The 27,213-nt window shown below is 43.6% G+C and overlaps 1 protein-coding gene and 1 long non-coding RNA gene across 2 annotated transcripts in view; one reads left to right on the forward strand and one right to left on the reverse strand.

The window, feature by feature from the left end:
* Positions 1 to 15,863: 15,863 nt before the first annotated feature.
* Positions 15,864 to 22,672, forward strand: LOC132249454 (uncharacterized). Its single transcript, XR_009460929.1, has 2 exons — positions 15,864 to 16,470; positions 19,455 to 22,672. It is a non-coding gene; the product is annotated as an uncharacterized LOC132249454 (long non-coding RNA).
* Positions 22,449 to 27,213, reverse strand: part of HSDL2 (hydroxysteroid dehydrogenase like 2) — a 43,713-nt gene continuing 38,948 nt past the window's right edge. The window contains exons 9-11 of the mRNA XM_006278131.4: positions 25,404 to 25,601; positions 24,965 to 25,093; positions 22,449 to 23,994 (exon numbers count right to left, since the gene is read on the reverse strand). Of these exons, the coding sequence (XP_006278193.1) occupies positions 23,882 to 23,994; positions 24,965 to 25,093; positions 25,404 to 25,601 (440 nt within the window). The 3' untranslated portion in view covers positions 22,449 to 23,881. The remainder of the gene's footprint in view (positions 23,995 to 24,964; positions 25,094 to 25,403; positions 25,602 to 27,213) is intronic.

A 27,213-nucleotide genomic window follows, 5' to 3' on the forward strand; every position in this document is an offset into this window, starting at 1 on the left:
ATGTGTAGATGCCAAGATGTTTATTGTGCAGCTAATTAGTCAGCTGCACAGTAAACGTCTTGTGTAGACACACCCACTGAGAAAAAAGGTGGAACCACAGCTTCCCTTCCTCTTCTAAAAGCAAGATGACTTGTTGACAACTGTACAAAATGGTACAAAAATCATGATTCCCCCTTATTCCTATTAATCATGAGATGACTATGTTAATAGTATGAAAATATCTGCTGTTTTATAACACAGAAATATACAGGTAGGGCAAGGTGATTTAAACTAAAGCCTGAGTAATTGGTATGGTAAGAATGTCTAATAATAGCTGAACAAGAAAACCACTTGAAATAAAAGTAGGTAATTTGGCAGTATGAATGTGTGCTAATTATAGGACGGATGTTTGGCTGACATTGTTATAATGTACAGCATGTAATTCTTTTTATTGGGTAAGGACAATGAACTATATGTTTTTGACATTTTGGAAACCATGATACTTCAGCCTCCAGCTGTTGCCCTGGCATTATCCTCTAATGTGCTTTGAAACATGTAGAATGATTTTAAATGCAATGATATCGTCCCTTTGAAATTAACCTCTAGTAGTTATTTCCTAAGTTCAGAAAATGTACTTCGTTCTGCAAAGGCACTCCAAGGACCAGAGGGCAGACTTTATGCCCATAAGGATCACATTGCAGGCCTACTACTTAAACAAAAGGTAGGGGTAAGAAAGGGTGTGGTCTTAAGGTGAAAGTATTGGACTGGGGTTCAGGATGTGTATTCCATTCCCTGTTCTGCCTCATGTGTGACCTAGGGCAGTTCCACTTGGGTCAAGTCAACAAATGGAGTAAGGCACCTATTTCTCGGTGGGGAATTCACAGGTGAATTGGGTATCTAAATTCTCAATGTTGGAGTTAGATGCCTAGAAACTAAAGGCACAGAAACCCACAAAGGAGAGGGAGGAAGAGACACCCAGGTGGACCAGTAGGAAATGCTGAACAGAGAGGAGTATCTGAAATACTATCACTCTTAATGCATTTTAGCTAACATCTTCTGGATGCAAAATGCACAAGCAGTCCCTGGAGCAGGGACCAGAATCCAATGCACTCCTTAACTGGCTACCTTTTGCTTGCTCTTGCTTTGGTCCCATGAATCTTGCAGTCTTGGTTGTGCAGTGGCAGCCTCATATCATAAAGAGTGTGTAGGAGGCTGACGCGAGTTTAAACCCCAGTAGGCTCAGGTGACTAGATCAATTGTCCTCTAGTTCTGGAGCAAGTGCTATAATCACTAGTCTATGATATAGTAGGTGGGCACAGGTAGCAGCACCACTAAAACCACCACCTTGGAATTGAAACCAAAATTACATAGTGTGTTGTAATGGAGAGAAGCAAGGAACTGGGAAATACTGTGACAAAATTCAGAGAGGCAAAGAGAAGACTTTAGTTGAGCTATGGAGAAGAAGTGCATGGGAAGTCATTCAAATCAGGTTAATGATTCAGAACATTACAGCAGAAATCTATGTTCTGCCCAACTCTGTGCCACTGATCTTAGGGACAAGGTTTCTCTTTCAGTTTGGGCCCTGTGATTAGAGAAAAAAGTCTGGAGCTGCAGAATGCATCTCAGAACTTTTTGGAATGATGCTGCCCTGTCACCAAAAGACTTGTTGAGAATTAAGATTATTCCCAGCTCAGCTGTGCTGGAAACACTGGCTACATTTATGTATTTTATTTTATTTGCTCTGTTATCTCCTTGGCTGTGAAATCTTATTGTAAGAAACTCTTAATTCAATCTCATGATCCCAGTTTAGCCCTTTGTCTAAAAACTGGGAATCCTGAGGAGTCCTAAAATGTCATAGGACACATTTACTGCTCTTTAGGATCTGATCCTTTAGTCATCCTGTATGCATAACTTCCATTCACTTTCTCATTCATATTGAACCCAAGTATGAAGGATCCAGCCGGGGCCAACTCTAGCAGTTGGCTTTCAAAATAATTATACCCAAAACAGCAATCACAATCAATGCAATACAACCTGCTCAGGTGCCATTTTTTTCAGGCAAACAAACCAAATCTCCCATTCTTCAGCCCCCTGCAACTTTTTTTTTTTTTTTTTTGGGTGGGGGGGAGGGACTAAAGAGAGGGGGCCGAGATGGGGCTATAAATGGAGTTATTTTGAAATAGCTATGCCAGAGCAACCATTCCTGAACAACTCCATGGATGGATGGTCTTCTTACTCTACTAACCCATTCTTATAGAAGTGCTCTGGTTTAGCTTAATCTACTTGGATTTACCCTGCTATCTTTTGATGAGTAAGAGATGGAGCAAAATATGTACAGGTTCATTTACCTTAATATTGATCTGGAATCTTTTTGTAAACATTCATCTCTGCACTAAATAAGTCCTGCCTGACAAAGGAAGATCCTGTAGTATTTTCTGCATTTCCTTAGGAAAAAGACTTACTTTCCTCTCACAAGCCTATCAGAAGTTTTTCTCCAAAGCCTGCCATTCTGTTTTGTCAGATACAAATATACTTTAATTGTATGTCCTAATAATTAGTTATCAAGACTTCCAGTAAGGCAGAGGAGTTGATTTTGCTTGCAAAAATGTTTAAGTTTTTTAATACCTTCTTTCTAGGCATAGTTGGAGGATACTGAAAAGCATATACCATGTTCTTATATGTATGTATGCATGTTCTTATACCATGCGTAAGAGAATGTTAAGGACATCAGATATCCTCTCCAGTACTTTCTTAGATGTCTTCAACTTGTCTTCTGTGGGGCATTACGAAGTGGAAAGCTCAATCAGGAAAAGATTATAAAAAATGCATCCCTTAATGGGATTCTGTTTCCTTTCCTTCACTCCTTTGGCATGACCTGTTTTTGAGGCTGATGAAAAGATGTTGAATGGCCCAGTGTTGGAGACTTACTCCCACCTCTTGATATAGCTGTGGATCACCACTTACAGTACTGAAACCAAGGTGTCAAGGCCAGGTTTGAAGGCCATTTGGATATTAAGATACAAAAGAGGCTTCTAATGATAGTGCAGAATTTCAGACATCTGACTTCTTTCAGAAGGATACAAGGAAGAATGTTTTTCATGCCAGTCTTTGCTCTTAGCATGCTTGAAAAAGCTAGTTGGAGGTTCCCTTCTAGGGCTAGAGACAGACATTACACATAAAGCAGTTTAAGTGATTAGAAACTGGTTTAAACCTGTAACAGAACAGATGTTCAGTGCACATAAACCAGTTTGAAAATGGCTGAAACCGGTTTGAGATGAACTTGGTTGAATGTAGTATCAGACTTAACTGATTTGGTTCAAACCGGTTTATGCAATGTCTGCCCCAGACCCTTTGCTGGTTTAAATTAAATCAGAGTCCCCCAGCATCCCAGCATACTCTGTGAGCTGGGCTGGACCCTCCCCTCTGCTCCCTGGCTGCAGCTCTTGCAGAGACTTGCAGGCACAACAACATCTACCTGGTTTCCTCCTGCTCTCTCCCTCCTCCCCCACTCCCCACTAACCAGCGATCCCCATCCCCTCTACCTTACACAGACACTTTATAATTAGCTAGAAGACCACATGTTGACTACAGTCTGTGCTGTGGCAGACAGTAGTATTGGCTTTGGGCTTTTTGGAGCTAATCAAAGCTCAGATGGTAATGTCCCTCCATTCCTTCTTTGCTTAAGAAGAGTTTGAACTAATGAGAGGGGCTGTGTTTTCTGGTGGGTGACAAATGCCCTGTTATCAAGGAGGGGAGGAACCCCTACTTAATCCTGACGGGGCCTGGCTGCGCTCCCCTCAGTTCAACCCTGTAGAAGGGAAGGGAGGGCTTCTCTAGTGCCCCCTGGCTTCTAGCCTGAGCCCCTGGAGGCATGTGCCTGAATTTTTGGGTTGTCTGAACAGTTACAAAGTGATTCAGCCTAGCCAGGTTAGACTAACCTGCAAAAATTGAATCAGTTCAGGCTCAGGCTTTTTGAATGTCTGTCCATAGCCTAGAAGAACAAAATAATGAGCAAAGATGACAAGAACGCTTTTATTGGAAGAGCTGCTCCAGATAGCACTCAGGATGGATTATTTTGTAGTTTAGAAAAGTTTAATAATTGGTGTGACAAACTGTCTGTGTAACCGCAGAGTCCCAAGCTTCAACCTACCTTTTTGCTATGCATTTCCAGGGAACAGATTAGATTTTGCCCTTTAGGTAACTCCTCACCCCAGCAAACCTCATTCTCCGCAGCCCCTAACCAGACTTTAGTGCTCCAATAGAGGAATCTGTAGTTTATGGGTTGTTCAGTTTGCAAAACACAGGGACCCCCTATTGGCTACAGCAGTGGGGAACCTTGTTGCCAGGCATGCCACAAATTAAAGTTGCACTCTCCCCAAGTGCCATTCTGATCCCTTTTCTGGGCGTGTCCAAACAAACACAGACCTCCAGTATGCTGTGCTGCATACTTTACATACTGCACATGCAGGTACTCCCCGTGCTACCAATTTGCAGCACGCAGGGGGGTTGACCCCAGGAGATCCTAGGGTCAAAAAAACCTGCACCTATAAAAAGCAGGGCAGCACACATGGCGGCAGCGTGTTAAGTTATGAAATGGGATTCAGTACTAGTGTTAAAGGACTGACATGACAACTAGTTCGATGAATGACAGAAAGGCTTTATTTACTAGAAGTTTTCACAGTTAAATGAGCCTAAAGCAAAGCAAAGTCCAGTATTTAGTTGTAAAAGTGTTAGTGTCACACCAATTATAAGCAAAAGAGGCGGTCTCTGTCTTTTCAGCTTCTCAAAGTGTGGATCCTTTCACCTAGATCAGCTAGGCGTGGTGACAATTCTTGTCAAAGTGATTTCTCATTCTGGAATTTTGCCCTGTTAGCTGTTTTGTTCCTCTTTTCTAACCTTTATCTCAGCATCTTCAAAGCGTTCTTGTAACTTGTTAATCAAGAGAGAGTCGCAAGCAATAATTAACAGGAAAATCCTGTTAATCAAACTGTTCATTATTGGTTATCAGAAAATCCCAATTTTGTCCTCAGTAACAGGAGGTTATCAATTTCTACTAAGTTGGAACATATCAGGAAATTGATTAACAACCAGGAAAAACACAAGGGTTTTGAGGAGTCTCCCTTGGAAGATCAAGGGAACCACTGAGGCAAAACAAGAGTAAAACAGGAGGAGATACCTATCAAAGCCCATATGGAGAATGTCTCTTCCAACCCTAAACATGAGTTACTTGCAAAGAAATATTTACTATACTAATTAATCAGGGATTACATAATTACATATAGAAGGCTGCTTAAAATCGTCATAAATATAGTAAGATAAGCTGGAAGTGATGCCTTATTATTTCTTTTCAGAAGGTCCAGCTACAAACTTACATTCTTTTGCACTATTGTCATCAATATTGCAATTGTCATCAATATTTTAAATTTTAACTTTTGTGAGTAGGCCAGGCTCAGCTTGAGTTTCACAGCCATCACAGCACGCGCTGGCCAAAACTGGAGCCTGGCTGGAGTGGCCAGAGCCATGCTCTGGCTTCTGGCCAAGCTCTCTGCTGCAGGATTGCCATGACTGCAGCTCCCAGAGGCCCCCAGGGCCCCAGGTAAGATATTTACATCCTTTGAATGCAATTTCATTTTTTGGATAGAGATCTGTCCGGCAAACTCAGTGACCTTCTAATTCAATATTATATTCAAGAAGGATAGCAATATATATCTTTTCATGTGACTTCAGATAAACTTCTAGTTTTATTTCAGCAAATCTTTCCCCTTCTTGTAAAAAATGAAAGAAATGAATCTGTGTGTGATATTTTCTTGTCCTAGGTATCTAAGAAATATGTTTTTGGTTTGTTTGTCCCCCTGCCCACAAGGTCTTATTCATTTGGAATGCAACCAGCTTTTTTTAAGTTAACTCCTCTCCATCCCTGGCTTGCTGTTGGTGTTTGCATTGTTGATATTTGAGATTCAGGCTCTAAACTCCTCATGCTGAGTGAGGTGTTTTCAGTCCACAAAAGCCAGGAGTCACTTGATCACTGGATTATTTACAGCCCAAGTTTCAGCTGAGGAGCTGGAATATCATCCCTTCCAACAGCCTCTGAACCAGATACTGCTCTCATAGATTTTCCATGAGGCAAAGAGTTGAACAAGGCTCTTGTGCTTCTAGAACAATTAACAAATCACATATTTGGAGGAAACATGAATCTTTAATTTAGAATAAAGGCACTTGCTTCATCCATCCCTTCAGGGAATAGCTCCCTCCATAAAATAGGCAGGTTCTAATACCAGAAAATCAAGATGCAGCTGTGAGGCTTGCAAGCCTCAATGAAGGTAACTGCCCATCCCTAATTAGGTGTGACAGTCCCAGAATGGGAACCTTAAGTCCCAGTCCTGGGCTGCATGACTCCGGGACAGCAGTTGTCCCAGATTTGCAGTATCATGCAGGGATCTGGGTTTCCCCTTGCAGGCTGGCAGCTTTCCAGCCTGCAAGAGGCTGCTAGGAGCTAGATGCAGGGGTCACCATGTGCACGTGAGTGCTTGTACGCATGCACATGGCCGGGAATACAGGCAAGCAGAGTGGAAAGCAGTCCCTGAAGGTAAATCTAGGGGGAGAAGAAGGGGCATGGTGGGGGCAGGTGGAGGCCCCCATGGTGAGGGAGGGAGTGGGGCAGGGGCAGGGGCTGGGGGCGCTGCCCAGCCAGGGAAGTGCATGGGGGCTGGGGCCAGGGTGTGGAGCAAGATGGAGCCATAGGCGGCTCATCCAGGGTGGGGGTGGCTCCCTGCCACTGTGCATGCTTGTGGGGGGAGGGGACCATGGAGGGCACATGCCCGCCAAGATTTGTGTCTGGGGCAGGGATGAATGTGGGCTCCCTGCTGCAGGCTCAGGGCTCCCCACTCTCCTGTCTTTCCCTTGGGAGACCCCAACTGGCTGTGCACCCCCTGCCCATCCAGCAGCAGCGGTGGCATGGAGTTGGGCCCACCACTACTGCCAGGTACGCAGCTAGTGCAGGGATCCCAGGGGGAGGGCAGCAGGGCAGGGAGCCCCAAGCCCACAGCAGGCAGCCTGCACGTGCACCTGCCCCTGCTCTGATCTGCTTGGCTCTGGTCCAGCTGTGGCGGGGGAGGGGGAAAAGGGGGGTGGATATGTGTCCTGCCTTTCCATTTTGAAAAGGTGGTTAACCTAGCCTCAGTACCATGTGCCCTACAGAGAACTAGCTCTGTAATAAACAAGAGGGGGCTTGTCATCTTTCTTTTTTACCAGCTGGCTGAAAAAGGAAATAATAAGAGGTATGACAAATAGGTACAGAACAATCCTAGATATGGCAACAGACTATCCCAAGACAAAAAACATGGGGGTTATTCTGACTTCCTGCCAAGAAGTAGAAGAATGAACCAGGAAGTGGCGTGGATCACACCACACTTTATGCCCTCAGCAGAGGAGCACACAAGTATCTGGGGCACATGCACAATCCCTAATGAACATTGCTGGTGGGAGCTTTCTGAACTCCTGTGCAGCGTACACAGGCAAACCATGGCTGAGATCCATGTGTGCGGACCCTCCAAACAGCCACAGGTAAAGGCTTGCCTACATTTAGGCCACAGCATTTCTCCATGTAACTGTAATGGTATAACCCTTATTCCAGCAGTCCCCTCTAGCTCTTATTCCAGTTTTGCTTAAATTGTTTTCTGAATAATCCACCTGAACCAGGATAGTTCTGACACTCAATTTTCTGGTGTTGACAAGCCTTAAAAACAGTTCCTAAGGCTCCTGCCACATGTTATACTTAAGACATGATTAACCAGCTAATCATTTTTAAGTTGTGACCCAGCCACATGTTTAATTAATCACATGATAAAAGGGGGAAGAGAATGAGCCAAAAAAGTGTGTAATAATTTTGTGTGGGTGTGGCTTTGAAGCCAGGGTCCTGACTAATATGGCATGGCTGCCCATCCTGGTCTGCCACCTGCCAACATAACAGTAGAACAGACACAGGTGGCCAGAGCCCTTTAGCTGGACCTAGCCACACACCCACTCCCTGCCACCAGAGTGGCCAACCTAGGTTAGCTGACCCTTCACCCATTTCAATATAAACCCAACCCAGGCAAGAAGGTTCAGCTGTGTACCTAGGCTGCTGTACTCTTAGCTTGTGCCACTACTGGCTTCCTGACAAAACTCTCCAGATACCTGACCTAGAGTGTCCACAGACCCTGAGTCTGGACTGACCCTTTGGATACCTGACCAAGTTCTGGTTTCATCTCCTGGACACCTGTCCTGGCTAGCCTCCTGACTCGGTGCTCTGCCTCACCCTCTGGATCTCTGACTTGGTTCCCCAAATGAATCTCTCCTGGCTTCTAGCTTCCATATGCTCTGACTTGACATGCTCCCCTCAGACTTCTGTTGTTTCTCCTGACCCTGAGGCAACCCTCCAGACCTGGTCACCTATGACCCAGCATGACAGGTTGGTTCCTATCATGCCATTAATGATGTGGCCAGAGGCTCCCCTGTGGCTGGGAGCCCCATCAGCTGATTGTAGCTTGAGGTTTGGGGCTTCTAGGGTTACCCAGACAGTTTGTCACACTGGTTATGAAACTTCTTTAAACTACAAAAGAATCTGTCCTCTTCCAATAAAAGTTTTCATCATCTTTGCTCACTTTGTCCTCCAAAAGAGAACTAACCTCCAATTAGACAATCTATTGCTTGTATGAAAGACATTTTTCCTCTTGTGCCCCTGAGCCTGGGAGCCTGCAGCTGATGGGGCTCCCAGGTATAGGGACACATCCCCATGGCTGGGAGCCCCGTCTGCTTATCTGGGCTCCAGGCACAGGGGTGTCCCATGTGCCTCTGCAACTGGAAGTCCCATCAGATAAGTTAGTCTCTGAGATATGAGAGTTTGCTACTTGCCAGTGCAGGGGGAGCCCCGGATCACATTCTCAGGTGCTCCGTGCACCAATAACTAGGTGTGGTGGGATCTGATGCACCATCCCACAATCATGCCTCTGGCCCTAAGACTTACTAGAGCTTCAGTGAACTAGAGGGACTGAAGGAGCCTAGTTTCTTCCAGTCTTTGGTTCCGTGCAGGTTCTCATCCCTGTAGTATTCATATGGACTTTACAAACTCCTTCCTTGGCACAGCAGTTTTGAACACGGAAGGAAGAGGTGTTGTGGCCAGCATGACCTCTTTCCGGTCTCTGCTGATTTTTTTGACATCTCTGCAGCAATAAATGCAAAGATCACAAACACTGCAGGAACTAGATGGAGGTTAAGCAATTCTGTCTTCCTTCTGCACAGGCTTTAGTTCCTGCAGAACTGGAGGCACCAGTAGGGACAGGGTCATGAAGTGCTGGAAAACCAGGAAGGTTCAACTTCCTTGGAGGCTGAACTCCCATTAACAAACATGCTGCCCAAGGAGGCATCTCAAAGCAATGGGTTTCTCAATTTACTGCATTCTGATTACAGTGATCTTAAAGGGTAACTTTAATTGGCGATTCCATATGTTCATATAATCATGTAACTTACTAGGGATAAGAACAGGCTTAGTATAGTTTTCTACTTACTCTTTTATTAGTCCTTAATGCTGAGAGCAATTATATCACATCCAATTAAAAAAAATCCTATCTACTCTGAAGAAGCATTCAACACCCCATGGCCACTTTCAGAAGAACATCTGGAAAGGGTGGAATTGCACTGTTGATTGGGAAAGTAGTTGGGAATCATCCAGGAAAAAAGGCATTCTTTAATTATCACCTATGTATTAATACAGCATTTTTTAGAGGAACTGTAGTCATAACAAATGGATAGAAACATAACTACAGGTTAAAGGACACTTGAAAGGAATATTTCCTGCAGTTAGAAGGCAACGAAGTGCCTGTCATCTTGAACAAACCAACAAGTGCAATTATACCAAAAAACCTCTCTTTAATTAAAATTAGCACTACTGAGACATGCTGAAAAGGGAGCCCTGCCCAATGGCCTGGAAATCTGCTTAAAGCTGTGATGAGATAATGTAGTCCCAAGAAAAACGTTTTTGCAAACCCACTTAGCATAGGCCTAACATTGGTCCCACTGAGGTGAAATAACATTCCCACTGCCCCAAGAGAAGCAGCCAAGTTGACAGCAAGCATTTTTGAAAAACCTCTGTAAATCCACTCTTGGATTTCAGTTTGGGTGAGCCTTACGGGGTTTGGTAACTGTTAAATCACTGACTCATGAGGATGGATGGTACATTTGATGAGGCAACCTCACTGCTCTTGTCAGGAAAAGGAACACTTTACAGCAAGGTGGCCTTCATCACCCCAAGGTTGAGAAAGTAATAGCCTGTTATAATTGCTCCTTCTAAAAATATCCAGCTGTAATAGATCACCACCCCAGCATCCTTCTCTTGTGCCCAAGTGTCAGCACTAGGTTGACACGTCCCTTCCTCAGGACTAGAAAGCAATGCTCCACAAGAGATTGCTGAGCCTCTTATGCCAAGGGTCTGGTCAAGGGCAGAGGGGAGGAAACAGGTAAACTCTTTGTTTCAAAACTGTAAAACGGGGACCCATTACAGCCAAGAAAAAGGAGCTGCAAAGAGTGGTCCACGGTTGCAGAGCAAAATCCATTGGATTAGTAAGGGCTACAACAGATGCAGGCAGTTGGGGAGGTTTGTTGCATTACAGCCAGGTTCTGGGAACCTGACACATGCCTTTCTCTGGTGAAAGGCTCTATGTTCCACTTACTTTCTATCCCTTTCTCGCACTATTGTCATTTCCTGTTTCAATCTACGCTGGGCAGGGAGATGAAGCGACTGCTATATTTACGTGGCCACTGCTCCCGTGACAAGTATAGCAAGAACACCCCTAGAAACAAGAACAATCCCTTCCTGCCAGACTCTGTAAGTAAATGCATTCTCCCTGGTGAAATCACTCTGCCAGTTGCTGTGTGCGAACCATGCTGATCAGTACCTTTAAAAACCAGGGAGAATTTGGCAGAAGGGAGTGTTCTCCTCATACCGAACACCCAAGGTTTAGAAACCCCTCTAGTAGCTATGCAGAACCAGGCTATTGTTAAATTGTTTTAGCTGGCTGTGGCTGTGTGCAAAAGTGTCACTAGGTGAAGCTACACATGATGTTTACTGTTGCCTAATTAGCTCCTCAGTTAAGTCTCAGCATTTACACATGCAGCCCTATTAGGCCGTGGTAGACTAATACCTGCCGCCATAGGATAGTGCTTGTCAACACTGAAATTTATTCAGTCAAATTAATTTCACATGTAGATGTGCCCACTGAAGCAGCAAGAGAGATTTGGAAAAGAGCAGGGGTGGTAATCAAATTGGTTTAATTTTGTTTAATGTTTCTATTTATCAAAGCTAGAAATGTTAGTGAAATTTTTTTTGTTTTTAAGTCAATATTTTCCAAAATTTGATTAAGTCATCTGTGAACACTCCCTGGGGCCTAAAGAAAAGAGCTCTATAGCTATGACTCATGACAGGTTTCCATACTTGAGTTTGAGCATCTAGAGCAGTGATCTAATCAAGAGATTTCAAAGAGGAGGCCATCCATTAAAAAAAAACCCAACAACTTTCTGATTTGCTGTGGGCTTTCTGAGTTCTTTGCAACAGGATTGCCCTATTATTTTTTGTGGTTAAAAAATGAGTGAAAGCTAAGAGCTGCCATTTTCTATGTGGTGCCTCGAGCCTAAAAACATTGAGAGCCACTGTTCTGGGGGTCTGTGCCATGTCCCTAGTAGGTCCTGAGGGTGACAGGACTGAGTGGGCCCTGCCTAGTCAAACCCGTTGACACACTTCAAAGCTAGAAATGTACCCATGAGGCTGCTCCAGGCACCTGTTTTCAAGCCCCTGGTCTCCAGCGACCCTAAAAACAAACACTGGGGACAAGTCCAAGGCAGCTTCTTCATTGAACTTCTAACTCTGGAGCACCTCCATGGATTTGGAGTAGAGCGGGGGTCAACAACATTTTGGGGCAGAGTGCCAAAAGCACCCACAACTTCGACTTGTAAGATGTTGGTGTGCTGGGGCAGACAGTGGGGGAGCCATGAGTGGCCCAAACCTTGTTATGGCAGCACGGCCCCGGCCCCTTCCCTGCTGTCTGCTCCGAGGCACACGTGCCAACCAAAATGCCTTTGTGTGCCACACTCTGGCACCTGTGCTGGGGGTTGCCTACCCCTGGAGTAGAGAGTGCCCAGTCCTTTTCTCCTCCAGCTCTGCAGCTGCTGCAACACAGGTGGGCCCTAGGAGGCAGGGAGAGAGCCGGTGTGTGTGTAAACAAGTCCCTGAAGACTGACTGGTGACTCCAGAATAAATGGACCTAAGTGACTCTGCAATAATTTTTTGTGGGTGGTATCTTTTTTAGACCAGCAGCATGATTGGGATAAAGTTAGGCAAGCTTTTGAATACAAGGCCATAGCTTGAAAGGTCATAGCTAAGTCTCTCTAAGAAAAAAACAAGAAAGGTTCAGCGTACACAGACACCACATGTATAAGAAAGTTACAAGAGGCTTTTTCATGAAAATCTACCCAGGGCTTGAAGTGGAAATGATCTCTCTGAAGAGGTTCATTTCACACTTTATGTGAAAATAAAGGCATTCATTCTCACTTTTTAAGGCTTAAGGAGGACTACTGGAAAAGTGAGAGAAATGTGAGACTAAACGAAAATGCTTCATGATGGCTATTCTCCAACCATGGCAAAGGAACTAACAGGATTTATTTATGATTGCCGTACCAAAAAAAAAAAAAAAAAAAGAAAAAAAAAATCAAAACACATTTTAAACTCAACATTTTGCTCCAGACTGAGCAGGTAGCACTGCCTGAGCCATAACATTACAAGGCCCATATTTCAATTGCTTACAACTTTGACAATCTTAAGCATTTCGATTGAAAATTTCCAAGCTGGGCATCTGCCTGAGGCTGTTTGTTTGGGAGGGGCCAGGAGGGGAGTTTCAGCAAGAACACTTCTGAGGCTAGGAAAATAATGCCATCTTCCGATCATGGTCAGAAAATTCTTCCAGGTGTTTCTTGAGGCGTTCGGTTCTACCACTCCCCGCTTCTGGGGGCAGGGGCCAATCTTTTCTCTTCCCCAAATCTCCTGCCTCATTCAATACACTCATGTCCTATGAAAAATGAGGCAGAGGTCTTATAAGGTAACTGCCTCAGCCTCTACACAGCTGATGGAAGAGACAGCACGTGATCAAATAATTAAAAAGCCAGTTTGATCATACAGTAGGCTATGCAGTGGCCAAACACATATGTGGCTGGACAGGCAGAGACTCCTCCCATTGTTTAACCCCAGTAGCCTAGGGGCTAGAGGTGTGTGTGCACACGACACTTTAAAGTAGGATAAATGCTTTTGCAGTGCTTTAAAGCTGTCTGTATTTGCACACGTTGGCAGCATATTGCATGTTAATTCTAGCTGCTGTAGGAAATTCAGAGGCGTCATGCACCTTAAATGACTCGGGGCACAGAAAACTAAAACTCCTACAAGGAGTTTTAGTTTGCTGCCCCTACAGCTGTGGAGCGAACCCAGGGGCTCTACAGGAAACCCTGCAGGCAGCCTGGCAGCAGCCTGGGAAGGCAGGCTCCCCGCCTCCCCGCAGCACAGGGACCGCTCCACCTGCCAGCAACTCACTCTCCCCTCCCCACTGGAGAGGCAAGTAAGTCAGCAGGGTGTGTGCCTGACACAGGGGTTTAATCAGACCTAAATTTAAGTGGTGTTTTTTAAAACCCACTGCTTCAATTTAGACCGCCCATTTCGTCTACACATGCCCAGAGCACTCACCCCGGAAGCAAGAGACCTACGTTCTATGCCCCATCTCTTCAGAGGGGAGTTTGAATGTATACCCGATTTCCCAGCAGGGTGCTCTAATTGTCATGGTTTAAGCTAGGTGTCCTCTCCAGTACAACTCAAAACTTTCCACCCACTAGAAGCAAGGCTTCCGGCTAGAAACCAGTGCCTTTCCAGAACACGATCCAGCTCAATGAACCACAACATCCTCTGGTTTGCCCTCCTCCTCCTCATCACATACATCTTCCTCAGGGGGTCAGCTTCAGAAGAAATACTGGAGAGGGTACTGTATATTGTCTAACCTGCCCCATTCAATATATTCTTATGTCCTATGAAAAGTGAGGTAGAGGTGGTTAAAGCACTGTGCATGCTTAGTGTGCAAACACACGCTTGCGTGTCCGCAGTGCAGGGGTAATATAAGATTGCAATCCGTGCATAACTTCCAAAAATGGCCACCTTAAACAGCTACAAAGCTGCTGTTTGGGCACATAAAGACAAACACAATTCTGTCCAATCTGTGCCCATAACTTGCATATTGAACATTTAATAGAATATAATTTTGTCAAAATAACTATTAAAAAAACATACAGAAATGAAGCCAGAATTTAAATAAAGTTGACTGAAGCTGAAACAAGCTGTGTATACCATAGACCTATACCAGTTTCTGCTAACTGGCAACCAACTGAATAGATAATACTTCTAAGAAGCTTTTGACCTGGAGGGGACTCAAGTTGCACAGCAAAAAAAATCTGGAGACTGTTTTGGCACACCTTTCCTGAAAAAGTGAAATGAGTGGTTATTTTCAAGCCTGGAATTTAGTAATGTTGTGGGCTGGTCACCTGCATTTACCTCATTCTTTGTACATAAACAGCCTTTGCAAGAAGTTGACTAATCCTTTTTCTTGCAGATACCAAAACATTGAAAGTTAACTGACTGCAATTAGAAGAGGTAGGCAGTGCTTTTTTCAATGTTATTTGGTGCTGAAGGCAGTGCTGTCTGGTATTGAACCAGATTTAAAAAAAATTAATGAAGAAAGTATCACATTAATTTAACACTCTTAATAGCCATATCTCATTCCTCCATTTCCCACAGCAATACAATTTTTTGTTGCAGCCATGTCCCATTATTCAGTGCTTGCTAGATGAAAATATAAAAATATTGCTGAATTGAGCAAATATGTTTAACAAGCTTCTGTCTTCATAGGCAAGTCTATCTCTTTCTGTATGCTGCTCCAGTAGAGCAGGATCATGTCTTGTCCTGAAAATGGAGAGGGGCACTGCAGTCTTCCACATCGCATATGTTTACAGCAGGCCGTTCAGAAATGGCATTAGAAAGGGAGATGAATTATGATCTAGATCAGGTGTTTCAAACATAGGGCCTTTGGGCTACCACCATAAGTTATAGGGTGTGACCTCCTGCAGAATTCAGGGCCCTTTGGCCATGATCACTGGTGGTGAGCTAGGCTCACTGCTGCAGCTGCTCTCAAACTCGCCCCATTGTGGCACACCCCCATTTCCAGACCCATCATGTTTGGACCCATTGCCAGATCTGCTGCCACAGTGACAACAGTGGCTGTCCCCAGGCCCTGGGCCAGATCTGCCTTGCAAGAAGCCCCATGTCCCAGGGCCTCAGGTAAGCTTGGCACCACTGATTTAGATCAAAGGGAATTCTGGGCATTTGACTACAAAGTCCCACCAATCTGGATGGCACTGTATCCAGCAGGCTAGCAATGTAGTTTGCAGCACTGTGATGACACAGTGTGAACGGAGGCCACTGCAACAGCATGAGTGGCTGCGTGGTATCAACACATCTTATGCCAATGCTTCTTTTTAAGATGTGCCTGCAAATTTTGGTTTCCCCTTTTCAGATTTATAGGTTATCTTCACCTGTGTAAGACAGCAAACAAGAAGGATACATACATTTCCAACATGATCACTATTTCAGAGGAAGAAACTGGACAGTGTTCTACAGATGCCAATGCCATAAATACTAGGCAGTTATTAGCTACTAGCCATTTTGTCCAAGAGTTAAGTTAGCTAATATACAAGTAAGGTAGGCAAAAATCAGGTAAACTATTAGTACAAAGCTTATTTATTAACTAGAGGCCCAGCTAGAAAAGCATAGAAACAAAAGGTTTGTCTTCTTGTTAGATACTAGGGTTTAGGAATGTGGAAATAAGTTTAACCAGGTCTCTTACTTGAATAAGAGGAGAGACAGAGAGAAAGAAAGAGAAGAGAAAAAGATGCTGATGCTATGTTTTCAAAATGTTCTAAGATAAGGAAAAACCTTCATGCCTTGTTTTGTCTTGATATACTAATCTCTGTGTGCAGATGTTAACCTCCTCCTTTCTGGGAACCAGAAACTGATAGCTGTTCCCAAAACACAATGTGTTTGCTGAATAAGCAAACTGCCTCCGTGTGACAAACGAATGATCAACTTCTTCCTGTTTCTTCAAGGTTGTTTTGTCTGAACCCTGCATCTTTTCTCGCTGTCTAAAGTATAAATACGCTTGTAAACTTATAGAGTTCAGAGTTCCTTTGAGAACCCTCCTTGTGATCACTTGTACAGCTCTAAATAAACCAAGATGGCTCTGTCAATTCTGATACAACCACAATGCGAAGTTTTATTTCTTCCTCAATTTGGGGCCGTGACTCTGATAGGGATGCCTGGAGTGATTGGTTGAGATATGGACTGTCTCCTCACTGATGCCCCGGCGCCAAACTAAGGTAAGAGACCTTTTGAAATCTCTATTGGGGCTTTTCAGTGAGAGACTGCCTGTGTGTCTGCCTGTTCGCTGCTTGAGGCTTACCCTATCCAACCCTTTTGTTGCCAGAATGGTCAGACCCACTATGTAGGTAGGAACTGTGAGTAGAAAAGAGTTTGAAACTGTGTTGCTGTTGTCAGTGAATGTGTTTCCCCGTGTGAATTGAGTTAAGTTCTGTAAAGAACTATGAGGTCTTTCTGAAGTTAGGAGTGGAAACCTTGTGCAGCCGCCCTGAGGACGCCAGACTTGTTCTGCCTGCTCTTCGAAAGCAAGGGTGCAAGGTGGAAACTCTTAGACTGAAGCTACCCTGGGGGTCTTCAAGAGGAGGTTAGATAGTCATCTGGCTGGGGTCATCTGAACCCAGCACTCTTTCCTGCCTATGCAGGGGGTCGGACTCGATGATCTATTGAGGTCCCTTCCGACCCTAGCATCTATGAATCTATGAAGGAGATCAGGGTTGCGTGACAAATTTTCCCTACCCCCACTCTCATGAATGAGCCGTGTCTAACAGTGAGTAACTGCATTGTGTGCTGTTTCTGCGGAGTCTTGTCTTTGGACACTAGCCACAGCATTCCTGTGCTACTAGCAAATCTCACGACCTGACCGGACATCCTCAATAAGCCTCTCCTGTGTGAAAGACCTGTGTGAGTTGAGCTTAAAGACATGGGGAGCAGAGGGACTAAAGATGTACCGGCCCTGCCAAAAGGGACTCCAGCATTGTACACGTACACACACTATGGCCATAAAAGTTGTAAGTTTCTAGACAAATGGAATTGGTATACCAGAGATGATTCTAGCTTGCAGTTTCCCCTGGAGGGAACATTTGATTTAAGTAAAATCATTCATCTCTGCGGAGCCCTTGAGTCAAGAGGCAGTAAAATGCCACAGACTCAGTGGGACACATTTTTTGATTGGTATGCAGAAGCTTCCAAAAGACATCAAGAATCTCAAGTTCGGATCCTTAAGGGCTCCCAAGAAAAACTAAAATTTCAGATAAAGGAATTAAAACTGAAAAATGCACCAATAGGGGATCCCCCATCAACAGCACCATCAGCACCAACACGACTTTATCCACAATTGACTGAGAACGAATCTGTAGAAGACATGATTGATTTTTGTAGTGTGCTACCCCCATACCAGGCACAATTTGAACCCGAGGAAGTTCAAAGTAACCAAATAGATACTTCCTGCAGAATCAGCCCACCCATCAGGAAACCATCACTCAACAACCATCATCTGCCCTCGGGGCATGCCCGCGGCCACCGGAGACATGGCATCTGTCTCCTGAAGCCTCAACCTCCTCTTATTTAAGGTCCGGCACCCAATATGGTCCAGTCCCACCTTTAAAAGTGAAAAAGACTCATCTTATGCCTTTACGCCAACTCCCAGGGCAGGGTCCAAATGGGGAAACTACAGTCACAGTCCATGCCCCCTGGACATCTCCTAAACCTTGTTAAGCAATTCCCCAATATCAGGGAAGAACCCCAGAAGTTTAGAGATGAATTGGGAACTGTAATCAATTGTTATGAGCCAACATGGGTGGATTTAAACCAATTAATGAGAAGTGTTCTGCCCTCTGAGGTCCGTAACCACCTCATCAAACAGGCTAATTGGCCTCCTCAAGACCCCTGTATGGGAGGTCGCTTAGTAGGTGCCTGAGAACGCCTTCTTGAGGCCGTGCTTAAAATCTGCCCCAGGAAAACTGACTGGGCCAAAATAAATAACTGTAAGCAAAATAAAGGAGAATCCCAGCAGACTACATTGATCGCTTGAAACTTGCACTTGAAAGACTTCTGGCATTGAAGATGCAGCTGAAACTGCCCCAGAAGCAGTTGCCGCCACTTTTGTCCAAGGTCTTCTTTCTAAAGTCCAGGAACAGCTGCATACAATTGTTGTAGGTTGGCTAACTAAGATGCTTACAGAACTAGTCACCATTGCTAATCATTGTACAGTCTGCCAAGAAAAGGAAAAGGAATCCATGGAAACTAAGCTAATGTCTTTACAAATACAGACTTTAGACAGAGGTAGAAGCCGAGGTTTCCATTGAGGACAATTCAGAGGCAGGGTACATGGTCGTGGGATGGGACGAGGAGAATTTCAGTCCCAAAATAATGACAGTTGTCATTATTGTGGCCATCCAGGACACTGGAAGGCTCAATGTCCTTACCAGCCTGGCCAGCTGGGGATGACATTTGACCCGCCACCACCTCCTCTCACTCAATTCTCCGTCCCGAATCAAGGAGCCTCCTGTTAGGACAGCCTGAGGAATGATAACATCATCACAGCCCCGCTTCTCTCACTTAATCAAGAGGATCCCTTCGTTTATGGTTTAATACATGGCACTCCTACAAAATGTTTAGTAGACACCAGCGCAAGTCGCTCTACTCTCCAAGCTGAAGAATTTTCTATAACTCCCCTCTCCTCTGCTGTTGTAAACGCTGTAGGAATTTCAAATCAGATAGTTCCTCATCCTGTTTCCCAACCCTTACATGTTTTTCTTGGTCCTGTTTCTGATCAACATAGTTTCATAGTTGGTAGGTGCTTTTCCCCTCAGTCCTTGTTCTCCTGTTAATTTGTTAGGCAGAGATTTGCTTTGTAAATTTGGCTGTACTATTTATTGTTCTCCTAATGGTGTTTATTTAGATGTTCCCTGTGTTAATGAAATGGCTGTACTTGCTACCCTAGCTAGCTCACCTCCTGAGCCCGAGTCCCCTAATCTTTCTGTGTTACAAGAGGAAATCATAAAGGCTGTCCCTCCGTTTCTCTGGTCCCAACATGCTAATGAAGTAGGGCAAATCCATACTGCCCAGTCTGTAAAAATTAGATTAAATCCAGCTAAGCCGTTACCTAAAGTTGCTCAATACCCTTTATGCCCAGAAGCCGAAGAAGGGATATGCCCTGTTATAATGGCCCTTTTGAAGCAAGGTATCATTGTCCCAATTACAGAGCGAAGAGGATTTGCCACTACAGAGCGAAGAAGATGTACCCCAATGACGCCACTATGCCCTTCAGGAAAGGAAAAAGGCCTCTACCTAGTTCCTGGTTCCGGAGGTGGGGTTGGTTAGTCGTGACCTGGGTACTTCTCAGTCTTTCCTATTGGATCATCTTATATGAACTTAAAGACTCACCAGTCAAAAGAAACTTTGTAAATCAGACTAGACTTCAAAACAGGTCAAAAAGATCACTCCCACACTGGCATGCTCACCAAAACACTTTTCTTCAACTGTCTTATCAATATGCAAAGAATTTAAATTTTCTAAATGTTGGGTATGTTCCCACTTGCCTCCTAGTACAATGACAGGGGTGCCCATGATTGCTTTATCCCTTAATTGGACCGACTTTTGTGATATGTATGACCCACAGCACAACTACAGTGGGTGCTAAGGATTTTGGTCAAATCAGACCTTTTCCCAACATCTTCCTCCCTCTTCTGATCCTGCTCCATTTCCACGTATCCAGTTAGCTAGAAAAGCTCCTGGATTTTTGTGTTACAAATATAATGGTACCAGATGGGTAGGAACTAGTACCTGTAATTATACTATTGATTGTTCTTCAATGAACAATAATGTGCGCCTTGAAATTAAGGGATACAGAAAGATAACATTTAACAGCATAGGCACCAATCATCATTTTAAACAGTACTCATGCTCAAAACAGGAAATGGGTGGCATATAATGGAACTTATTATATTTGTGGAGATCATGCATATTTTTGGTTGTCTGGCAACTGGTCAGGATCATGTTATATTGGATATATTACACCAGCTATTCGACATCTGTCTTCCCTTCCTTCCAGAGCAGTTACAAAAAAAAAAAGAGAAATCACTGAAGAACGATTTGGGGCTATAATGTTTCCAATGTATGGTGTGGCCAGGACCATTAAAGAAATAAGACTGTTAGCTAATATATTAGAACAAGTAAGTAATGATACTGCAGATTCTTTAGACCAACTGTCCCAAGAGATGGTAGCGCTGCGAACCATGGTTTTGCAAAATCTTATGGCTCTAGACTTCACTTTAGCCAGTAAAGAAGGAGTCTGTACTTTAATAGGTAAGGAATGTTGTACTTATATTCCCGATAACTCAGAAGAAATTCAGGATTTGACTGCACATATTCAGAAAGAAACAGCCAAATTGCACGAGTCAGACAGTTGGAATTTAAGTTCTTGGTTCAGCTCCATTTTTAGTTCCTTGGGCTCTACAGTTATTCATGGTCTGTTAATACTGTTTGTTATTTTTTTTGGAGTATGCCTAGTATTTATGCTAATACGATGCTGCTTAAGTTGTGCCGCTAAGCAAATGCAAAATAGCTTGTTAACCTCTGTGCAAAGAAACAAAGTGTATAATATGTATGTTAAAATAGCGGAAGGTAAAGAGAAAGAAAAATTAGAAGTTAAAAGGCTCATGGCTATAAATATCTAACATGTTGGGCCAAAAAAAGGCCCAAAAGGGGGGAATGTGGAAATAAGTTTAACCAGGTCTCTTACTTGACAAAGAAGAGAGACAGAGAGAGAGAAAGAGAAGAGAAAAAGATGCTGATGCTATGTTTTCAAAATGTTCTAAGGTAAGGAAAAACCTTCATGCCTTGTTTTGTCTTGATATATTAATCTGTGTGTGCAGGTGTTAACCTCCTCCTATCCGGGAACCAGAAACTGATAGCTGTTCCCAAAACACAATGTGTTTGCTGAATAAGCAAACTGCCTCCGTGTGACAAACGAATGATCAACTTCTTCCTGTTTCTTCAAGGTTGTTTTGTCTGAACCCTGCATCTTTTCTCGCTGTCTAAAGTATAAATACGCTTGTAAACTTATAGAGTTCAGAGTTCCTTTGAGAACCCTCCTTGTGATCACTTGTACAGCTCTAAATAAACCAAGATGGCTCTGTCAATTCTGATACAACCACAATGCGAAGTTTTATTTCTTCCTCAATTTGGGGCCGTGACTCTGATAGGGATGCCTGGAGTGATTGGTTGAGATATGGACTGTCTCCTCACTGATGCCCCGGCACCAAACTAAGGTAAGAGACCTTTTGAAATCTCTATTGGGGCTTTTCAGTGAGAGACTGCCTGTGTGTCTGCCTGTTCGCTGCTTGAGGCTTACCCTATCCAACCCTTTTGTTGCCAGAATGGTCAGACCCACTATGTAGGTAGGAACTGTGAGTAGAAAAGAGTTTGAAACTGTGTTGCTGTTGTCAGTGAATGTGTTTCCCCGTGTGAATTGAGTTAAGTTCTGTAAAGAACTATGAGGTCTTTCTGAAGTTAGGAGTGGAAACCTTGTGCAGCCGCCCTGAGGACGCCAGACTTGTTCTGCCTGCTCTTCGAAAGCAAGGGTGCAAGGTGGAAACTCTTAGACTGAAGCTACCCTGGGGGTCTTCAAGAGGAGGTTAGATAGTCATCTGGCTGGGGTCATCTGAACCCAGCACTCTTTCCTGCCTATGCAGGGGGTCGGACTCGATGATCTATTGAGGTCCCTTCCGACCCTAGCATCTATGAATCTATGAAGGAGATCAGGGTTGCGTGACAAATTTTCCCTACCCCCACTCTCATGAATGAGCCGTGTCTAACAGTGAGTAACTGCATTGTGTGCTGTTTCTGCGGAGTCTTGTCTTTGGACACTAGCCAATTCTGATACAACCACAACACGAAGTTTGATTTCTTCCACAGGAAGGTATACAACTAACCAGTCAGCTGTCCTTGAGAAATCCTGGAGTCAGGCAGGGCTGTTAAAGGAATCATGCTGATGCTCAAGTAATAAAAAAATATAAGTACCCTTGCTCTTACTTTCTGTAGGGTTGTACAACTGGATTTAGAAACATACTTCATACATGTATGTGATCATTGGAAAAATAGTTTCTGTGAACATGAGGGTTCATTCAGGATATGTTACACAAAGAATATCAAACAGAGTGCTCTTTACGGACGACAATTTCAATAACAAGACAAATTTCACTGGAACATCAGAATTTTAATATTTTTATAGTAGTAAGTTATTTAAAGACAAGTCTATTCCTTATTTGAAACTAGTTATAACTGTTTTACATCATTCAATCAAAGTGCTTTCCAAAGGAGGTCAGTATCATTATTCCCATTTCACAGATAGGGAAACTGAGGCACAGAGTAGTATCATGACACACCCAAAGCCATCTCACAGGCTAGTGGCAGAACTTACAATAGAAACTGGGTATCCTGGGTCTTAGGCCACTGCCTTTCCTGTTCATTGCTACAGACAAGTTTGTATACAGATACAAATATTAGCTTATTACAACTCATTTAATGTGTTGGCCAAGCAACAGTTTTCACTCACAAAATTAGACAAATTTAACGTATTCCCTTTAAAAAGCATTGGTATTTGACTAAATTATTTAGACCAGGGGCACTAGACATCCAGCCTGTAAGGGGAAGAGGCAGGGATTCTGGCAGTGAGGCAAGCAGCAGCAACCTCCATTTGTCCCTGAACTGAGACAGTAGCAAGGAGTAACATCACCATTGCTTGCCCTGCCACTGAAATCATGGGTACAGTGGGGACTTGTTTTGGCAGAGGTGTGAGGCAAGTGATGGCAATGCTAACCCCTTTGCCTGCCTGAGCCAACACTGCGACTCAGGTAGCTATAGGATTAAATGCCACTGCCACTTGTCTCATCCATGGAGGTGGATCTGGATTTTGCCCATGAGTCCAAGTGGAAGAACTTGATACCCCCAGCAACAACGGTTTATACTTTGGATTTTGCTGAGTACAATTTTACAAAAGCATCTATGTCAGATTTAAGAATTCCTTAGTAGAAATCAAGTTTCACAGTTAAAGGCCTGGGACAGAATATTTCTTTAAAACATTAAAAAACCCAAATGACCAAGTCATCCATTCAGATCTTTATAGTAGGTGTTCAGAAAAAAGGATAATTTAAAACTGCCAAGCTAATCACATGGACTTGTAAGACTACAAAAGCAAATTCATTTCAATCCTTTGTCTCTTCAGCCCAAGGAGAAGAGAGGGAGCAACTAATGGCCTTTCAGTGCAACTTCCATTCTTTATTGCTTGAATATGATCAACTGGCTTTGAAGAAAATCTCAAAGGCCTCTTTAGAAGTCTACTGATCAAGGTATGGAAGAGAAGCTTAAGTCCAAGAGAGAGAAGAGAGAGGAACCGCAATCTCCAGACTGGCTGCAGGACTGCATTGACTAGGGGAATTTTGAAAACACATGATAGATCTGTTGCCCTAATTATATCATCAAGTTATTCTCCCTCAAATAATTCCATGTTTCATCAGGCCAAATCCACATTTTTCATATTATAGCAGAAAAAAGCAAGAAGTACATGTTTTAAACAATGTTGCCATTTTTATTTAAAAGGCTGATGTTCTATACAATAAGGCTTTCTCCTCACAGTTTGGAGCCAAGCTGGGACACCAATTTTTCCAATCTTAGTGCTAATGACATGTTTCCTTTAATCCTCAGTTTTCCTGACATAAAAGCCATGGTTGGCTTTAACTTGCCTACAAAGAAGGGAATAAAAATATCAGCATGGAAAACGTATGCAAATCCTCTCTCCACAAAAACATCCCCCCTCTCCCTACACATCAATAACAACATTTACAAAAACTGAAGTCTACCAAAGCTGTTGAGAGCTCCCTTTAATGTATCTAGGTGATTTTTAGCCATGGTAAGAAGGTCAAATTATGCTGCTCTTTGATTAAATGTTTTCCGCTCTCTGGGGCCAATTTAGCAACAGGTTCAGTACGTGTGCAAAATTAATAAAACCTGATTCAGCAGAGCACTTAAACAATATTTGTTTGGGGAGTTTTCCTTCATCCACCCATTTCTATAGTGTTTTTTTTTGTGGAATTTATAACTATGACTGATTTATTTAAATAATGGACAACTCTGCAAATGATTCATTTACACTTCTCTTCTGTTTTGAAGATATGCTAGGATCAAACTAACATTTACATTTTTTTCCTCTTCCAAACAAGCTCAACATTGTCCCCACAGAAACACACATGCTTGCAAGTCTGCATCCAGCCCATGATTCCAAAAAAGCTCAGCAGAACCCAATCAACGAAACTAACTTATAGGCAAGTGCTGAAACACTTGATGTAAGTGCATCTGAACAAGCAATCATTTGTGTATTTTCTGGATGTAGTATATTCTGCAAGCCTTAAGTGTACACAATTCAGAGAGATTATTTAAACAAGAGAGGCACAAACAAAGATCAATAGGTTAGTTGGCTCTTTCTGAAACATCTAAAGGGTTGGGAAGGAAAAGGAAGACTTGTAAGTAGATGTTAAAATAATGGTAGTTCCACCCTTTATATATTCTCAGTTCAGTAGTATAAAGGTCAGGAAAGATTTGGGGAGTAATATTGTACTTAGCCACCAAAACCCAAAGACTTCTAGTCACATATCTACAATGAAAGGAACCTCTAATGATCAGTGAATCACAGAAATAACTCTAGCTACTACCCACCTGTGAACATTTTCACAAAGTCATTGCTGGACATGCTCATAATTACATCAGCTTTCACAGGAGGCTCTCCAGACCCTGTGTTCCCACCTTTGTTTTTAAGATCAATGTACCAAGTTCCTCCCTCTTCACCTACATAGAAGGCAATGGAAACAAGTTACAGCACCTTAGGTAAGAGTCACACTGTCTGCAAGATGAGCATTCATGTCAGTGTGGAAAAAGATAGCAGTTTTGATAGCAGTTTTCATAAACTGCTAAGTTTTTTTTAAACAGTTTTGTGTTGCATAAACTAAGAAGTTCCACATCCTCCTCCATCACATGGAAGATGTCAAGCACAAGTCATCATTTTTCACTGCACCTTTGGATAAGCCATGAAAACACAAAATGAATTTTACTGTAAGCTTATGCATATTGGGATTCAACAAAAGAACCTCCTCCTTACCAGATAACTCAAAAAGAAAGACACCTTGGGTGGATTTTACAACATCTTCATTAATTATTCCCTCAATAATTTTAAATGTTTCTGCAACAGACCCCGAAGGCTTAGCTGTACTTGTTTCTAAGCTAATCTGGCTCCCCTCCGGTCCTGTATGCTTGGCTCCATCTGCTTTCTTCTCCTCTCTGAATCCTGAGGAAGCACCTAAAAATGTACAAAGTGCTAAGTACATGCTTTATTATACTTTATCTCTAGAAATCTGCTTAGACAAGTATATATAATGTATTTTAAAATACCAGCAATGTTCTAGATCATGGGCAGTCAACCTCTGGTCTACGAGCAAGATCCAGACCACAGAGCCATGTCATCCAGCCCATGGGGCTCCCTACAGGTCCAGAAATTTGGTGGTGGGGAAAGGCGGCAGTATTAATTGCAACTCCCCTGCTACCAAATTTCTAGACCTCTGAGGAGGCTCCAAGGGCCAGGTAACATAGTCCTGTACTTAAGATCAGGCTGACGCACGGCCAGATCTGGGTGTGTAGTGATAGCTGGGACATGGCTGGATTCAGTGTGCAGGATTGGGATGATGTGCAGCTGGATCTGGAGCACGGGGTTTATATCCATGGCCCAACCCCACCTGCTGACTCTGCAGGGGATGCATTCTGCAGACTGACCCTGTGCCTCTCATCCAGCCCCTGGGGCCAGCACCACTGCTCCAGATGTTAAGACTGGCAGCTGATCAAGTCTAGGCTTACTGTATTTCCAGTTCCAAAAAAAGAGGACACCTGTTGCGCGTGTGGGGGAGGGTAGTATATGATTGTGAGGGGCAGTGATGACAATGCCCTGGCCCTGCCCATTCCATTGTCCCTCACTCCCAAGCCACAGCCCTCCCAGTCCTGCTGCTGCCCCTCACTCCTAACATTCAATGCTCTGCCCCACACTCCAGACCCACAGTTGGCTCCCTGCCCCTCACCTCCAAGCTGCAGCCCCCTGCTCCCTTTGTTTCCTGGCTGCCCACCCCTGCAATCTTTTTCCCCCACAGTGGGCTGCAGCGTACAACCCAGCCCCCTCCATAAGTTGCAGTCCCATACCCCATGGTGATCAGATGCTGCTGCAAGAGAAATAGGTAAAAAGATGCAGGTGTTAGGATCCTGGGGGTGCCTTCTCTGCTGTGGCAAAGAAACTAAACTGAACTTGGAACAGGCTGGGACCCTGCAAACATCTCTTCTGCCTCCCCTACCCTGCTGCTGCTCAGGGGCCCAGGCACCTCCCTCTCCCTCCCACCCTCCACTCCCTCCAGACAGCTGAGCTGATGAAATCCGGGACATTTGATCGAATTTAAAAAACCCACCCTGGAGAGAGATCGGAGGATCCAAAAAGAGGACATGTCAGGGAAAACCCTGAGGTATGGTAACCCTAATCAAATTGATTTCCTCAAATCCACAGACTTTGCTAATTTAGAACCGAGGTGAGGAAAAAGTACATCGTTGGTCAGAGTATAATACTCAGAAGAAAGCTAAGTAACAGTGGCAGTGATTCTTTGGTCAGTCATGTTCCTTTCATATTAACCTCCCAATTCCTTCAATATGCATACACACATTCACAAAAGAGAAAGTTGGACATTTAACTGAATTTGTTATTGACCTCTGGTCTTTTCACAAGTGATTATAACCTCTTTCATACAATTTCACATCAATTATTTGAAAGTGTGCAACATGTTTCTATTGAGTTAATTATTTAGAAGATATCAGTAGATCCACTATCCTACCACACTGATTGTCAACTTTGATTAGAAGATGTGTATGAGTTTTAACCT

This window comes from Alligator mississippiensis, chromosome 3, assembly GCF_030867095.1.
Source record: "Alligator mississippiensis isolate rAllMis1 chromosome 3, rAllMis1, whole genome shotgun sequence".
In the NCBI taxonomy this organism is placed as follows: Eukaryota; Metazoa; Chordata; order Crocodylia; family Alligatoridae; genus Alligator; species Alligator mississippiensis.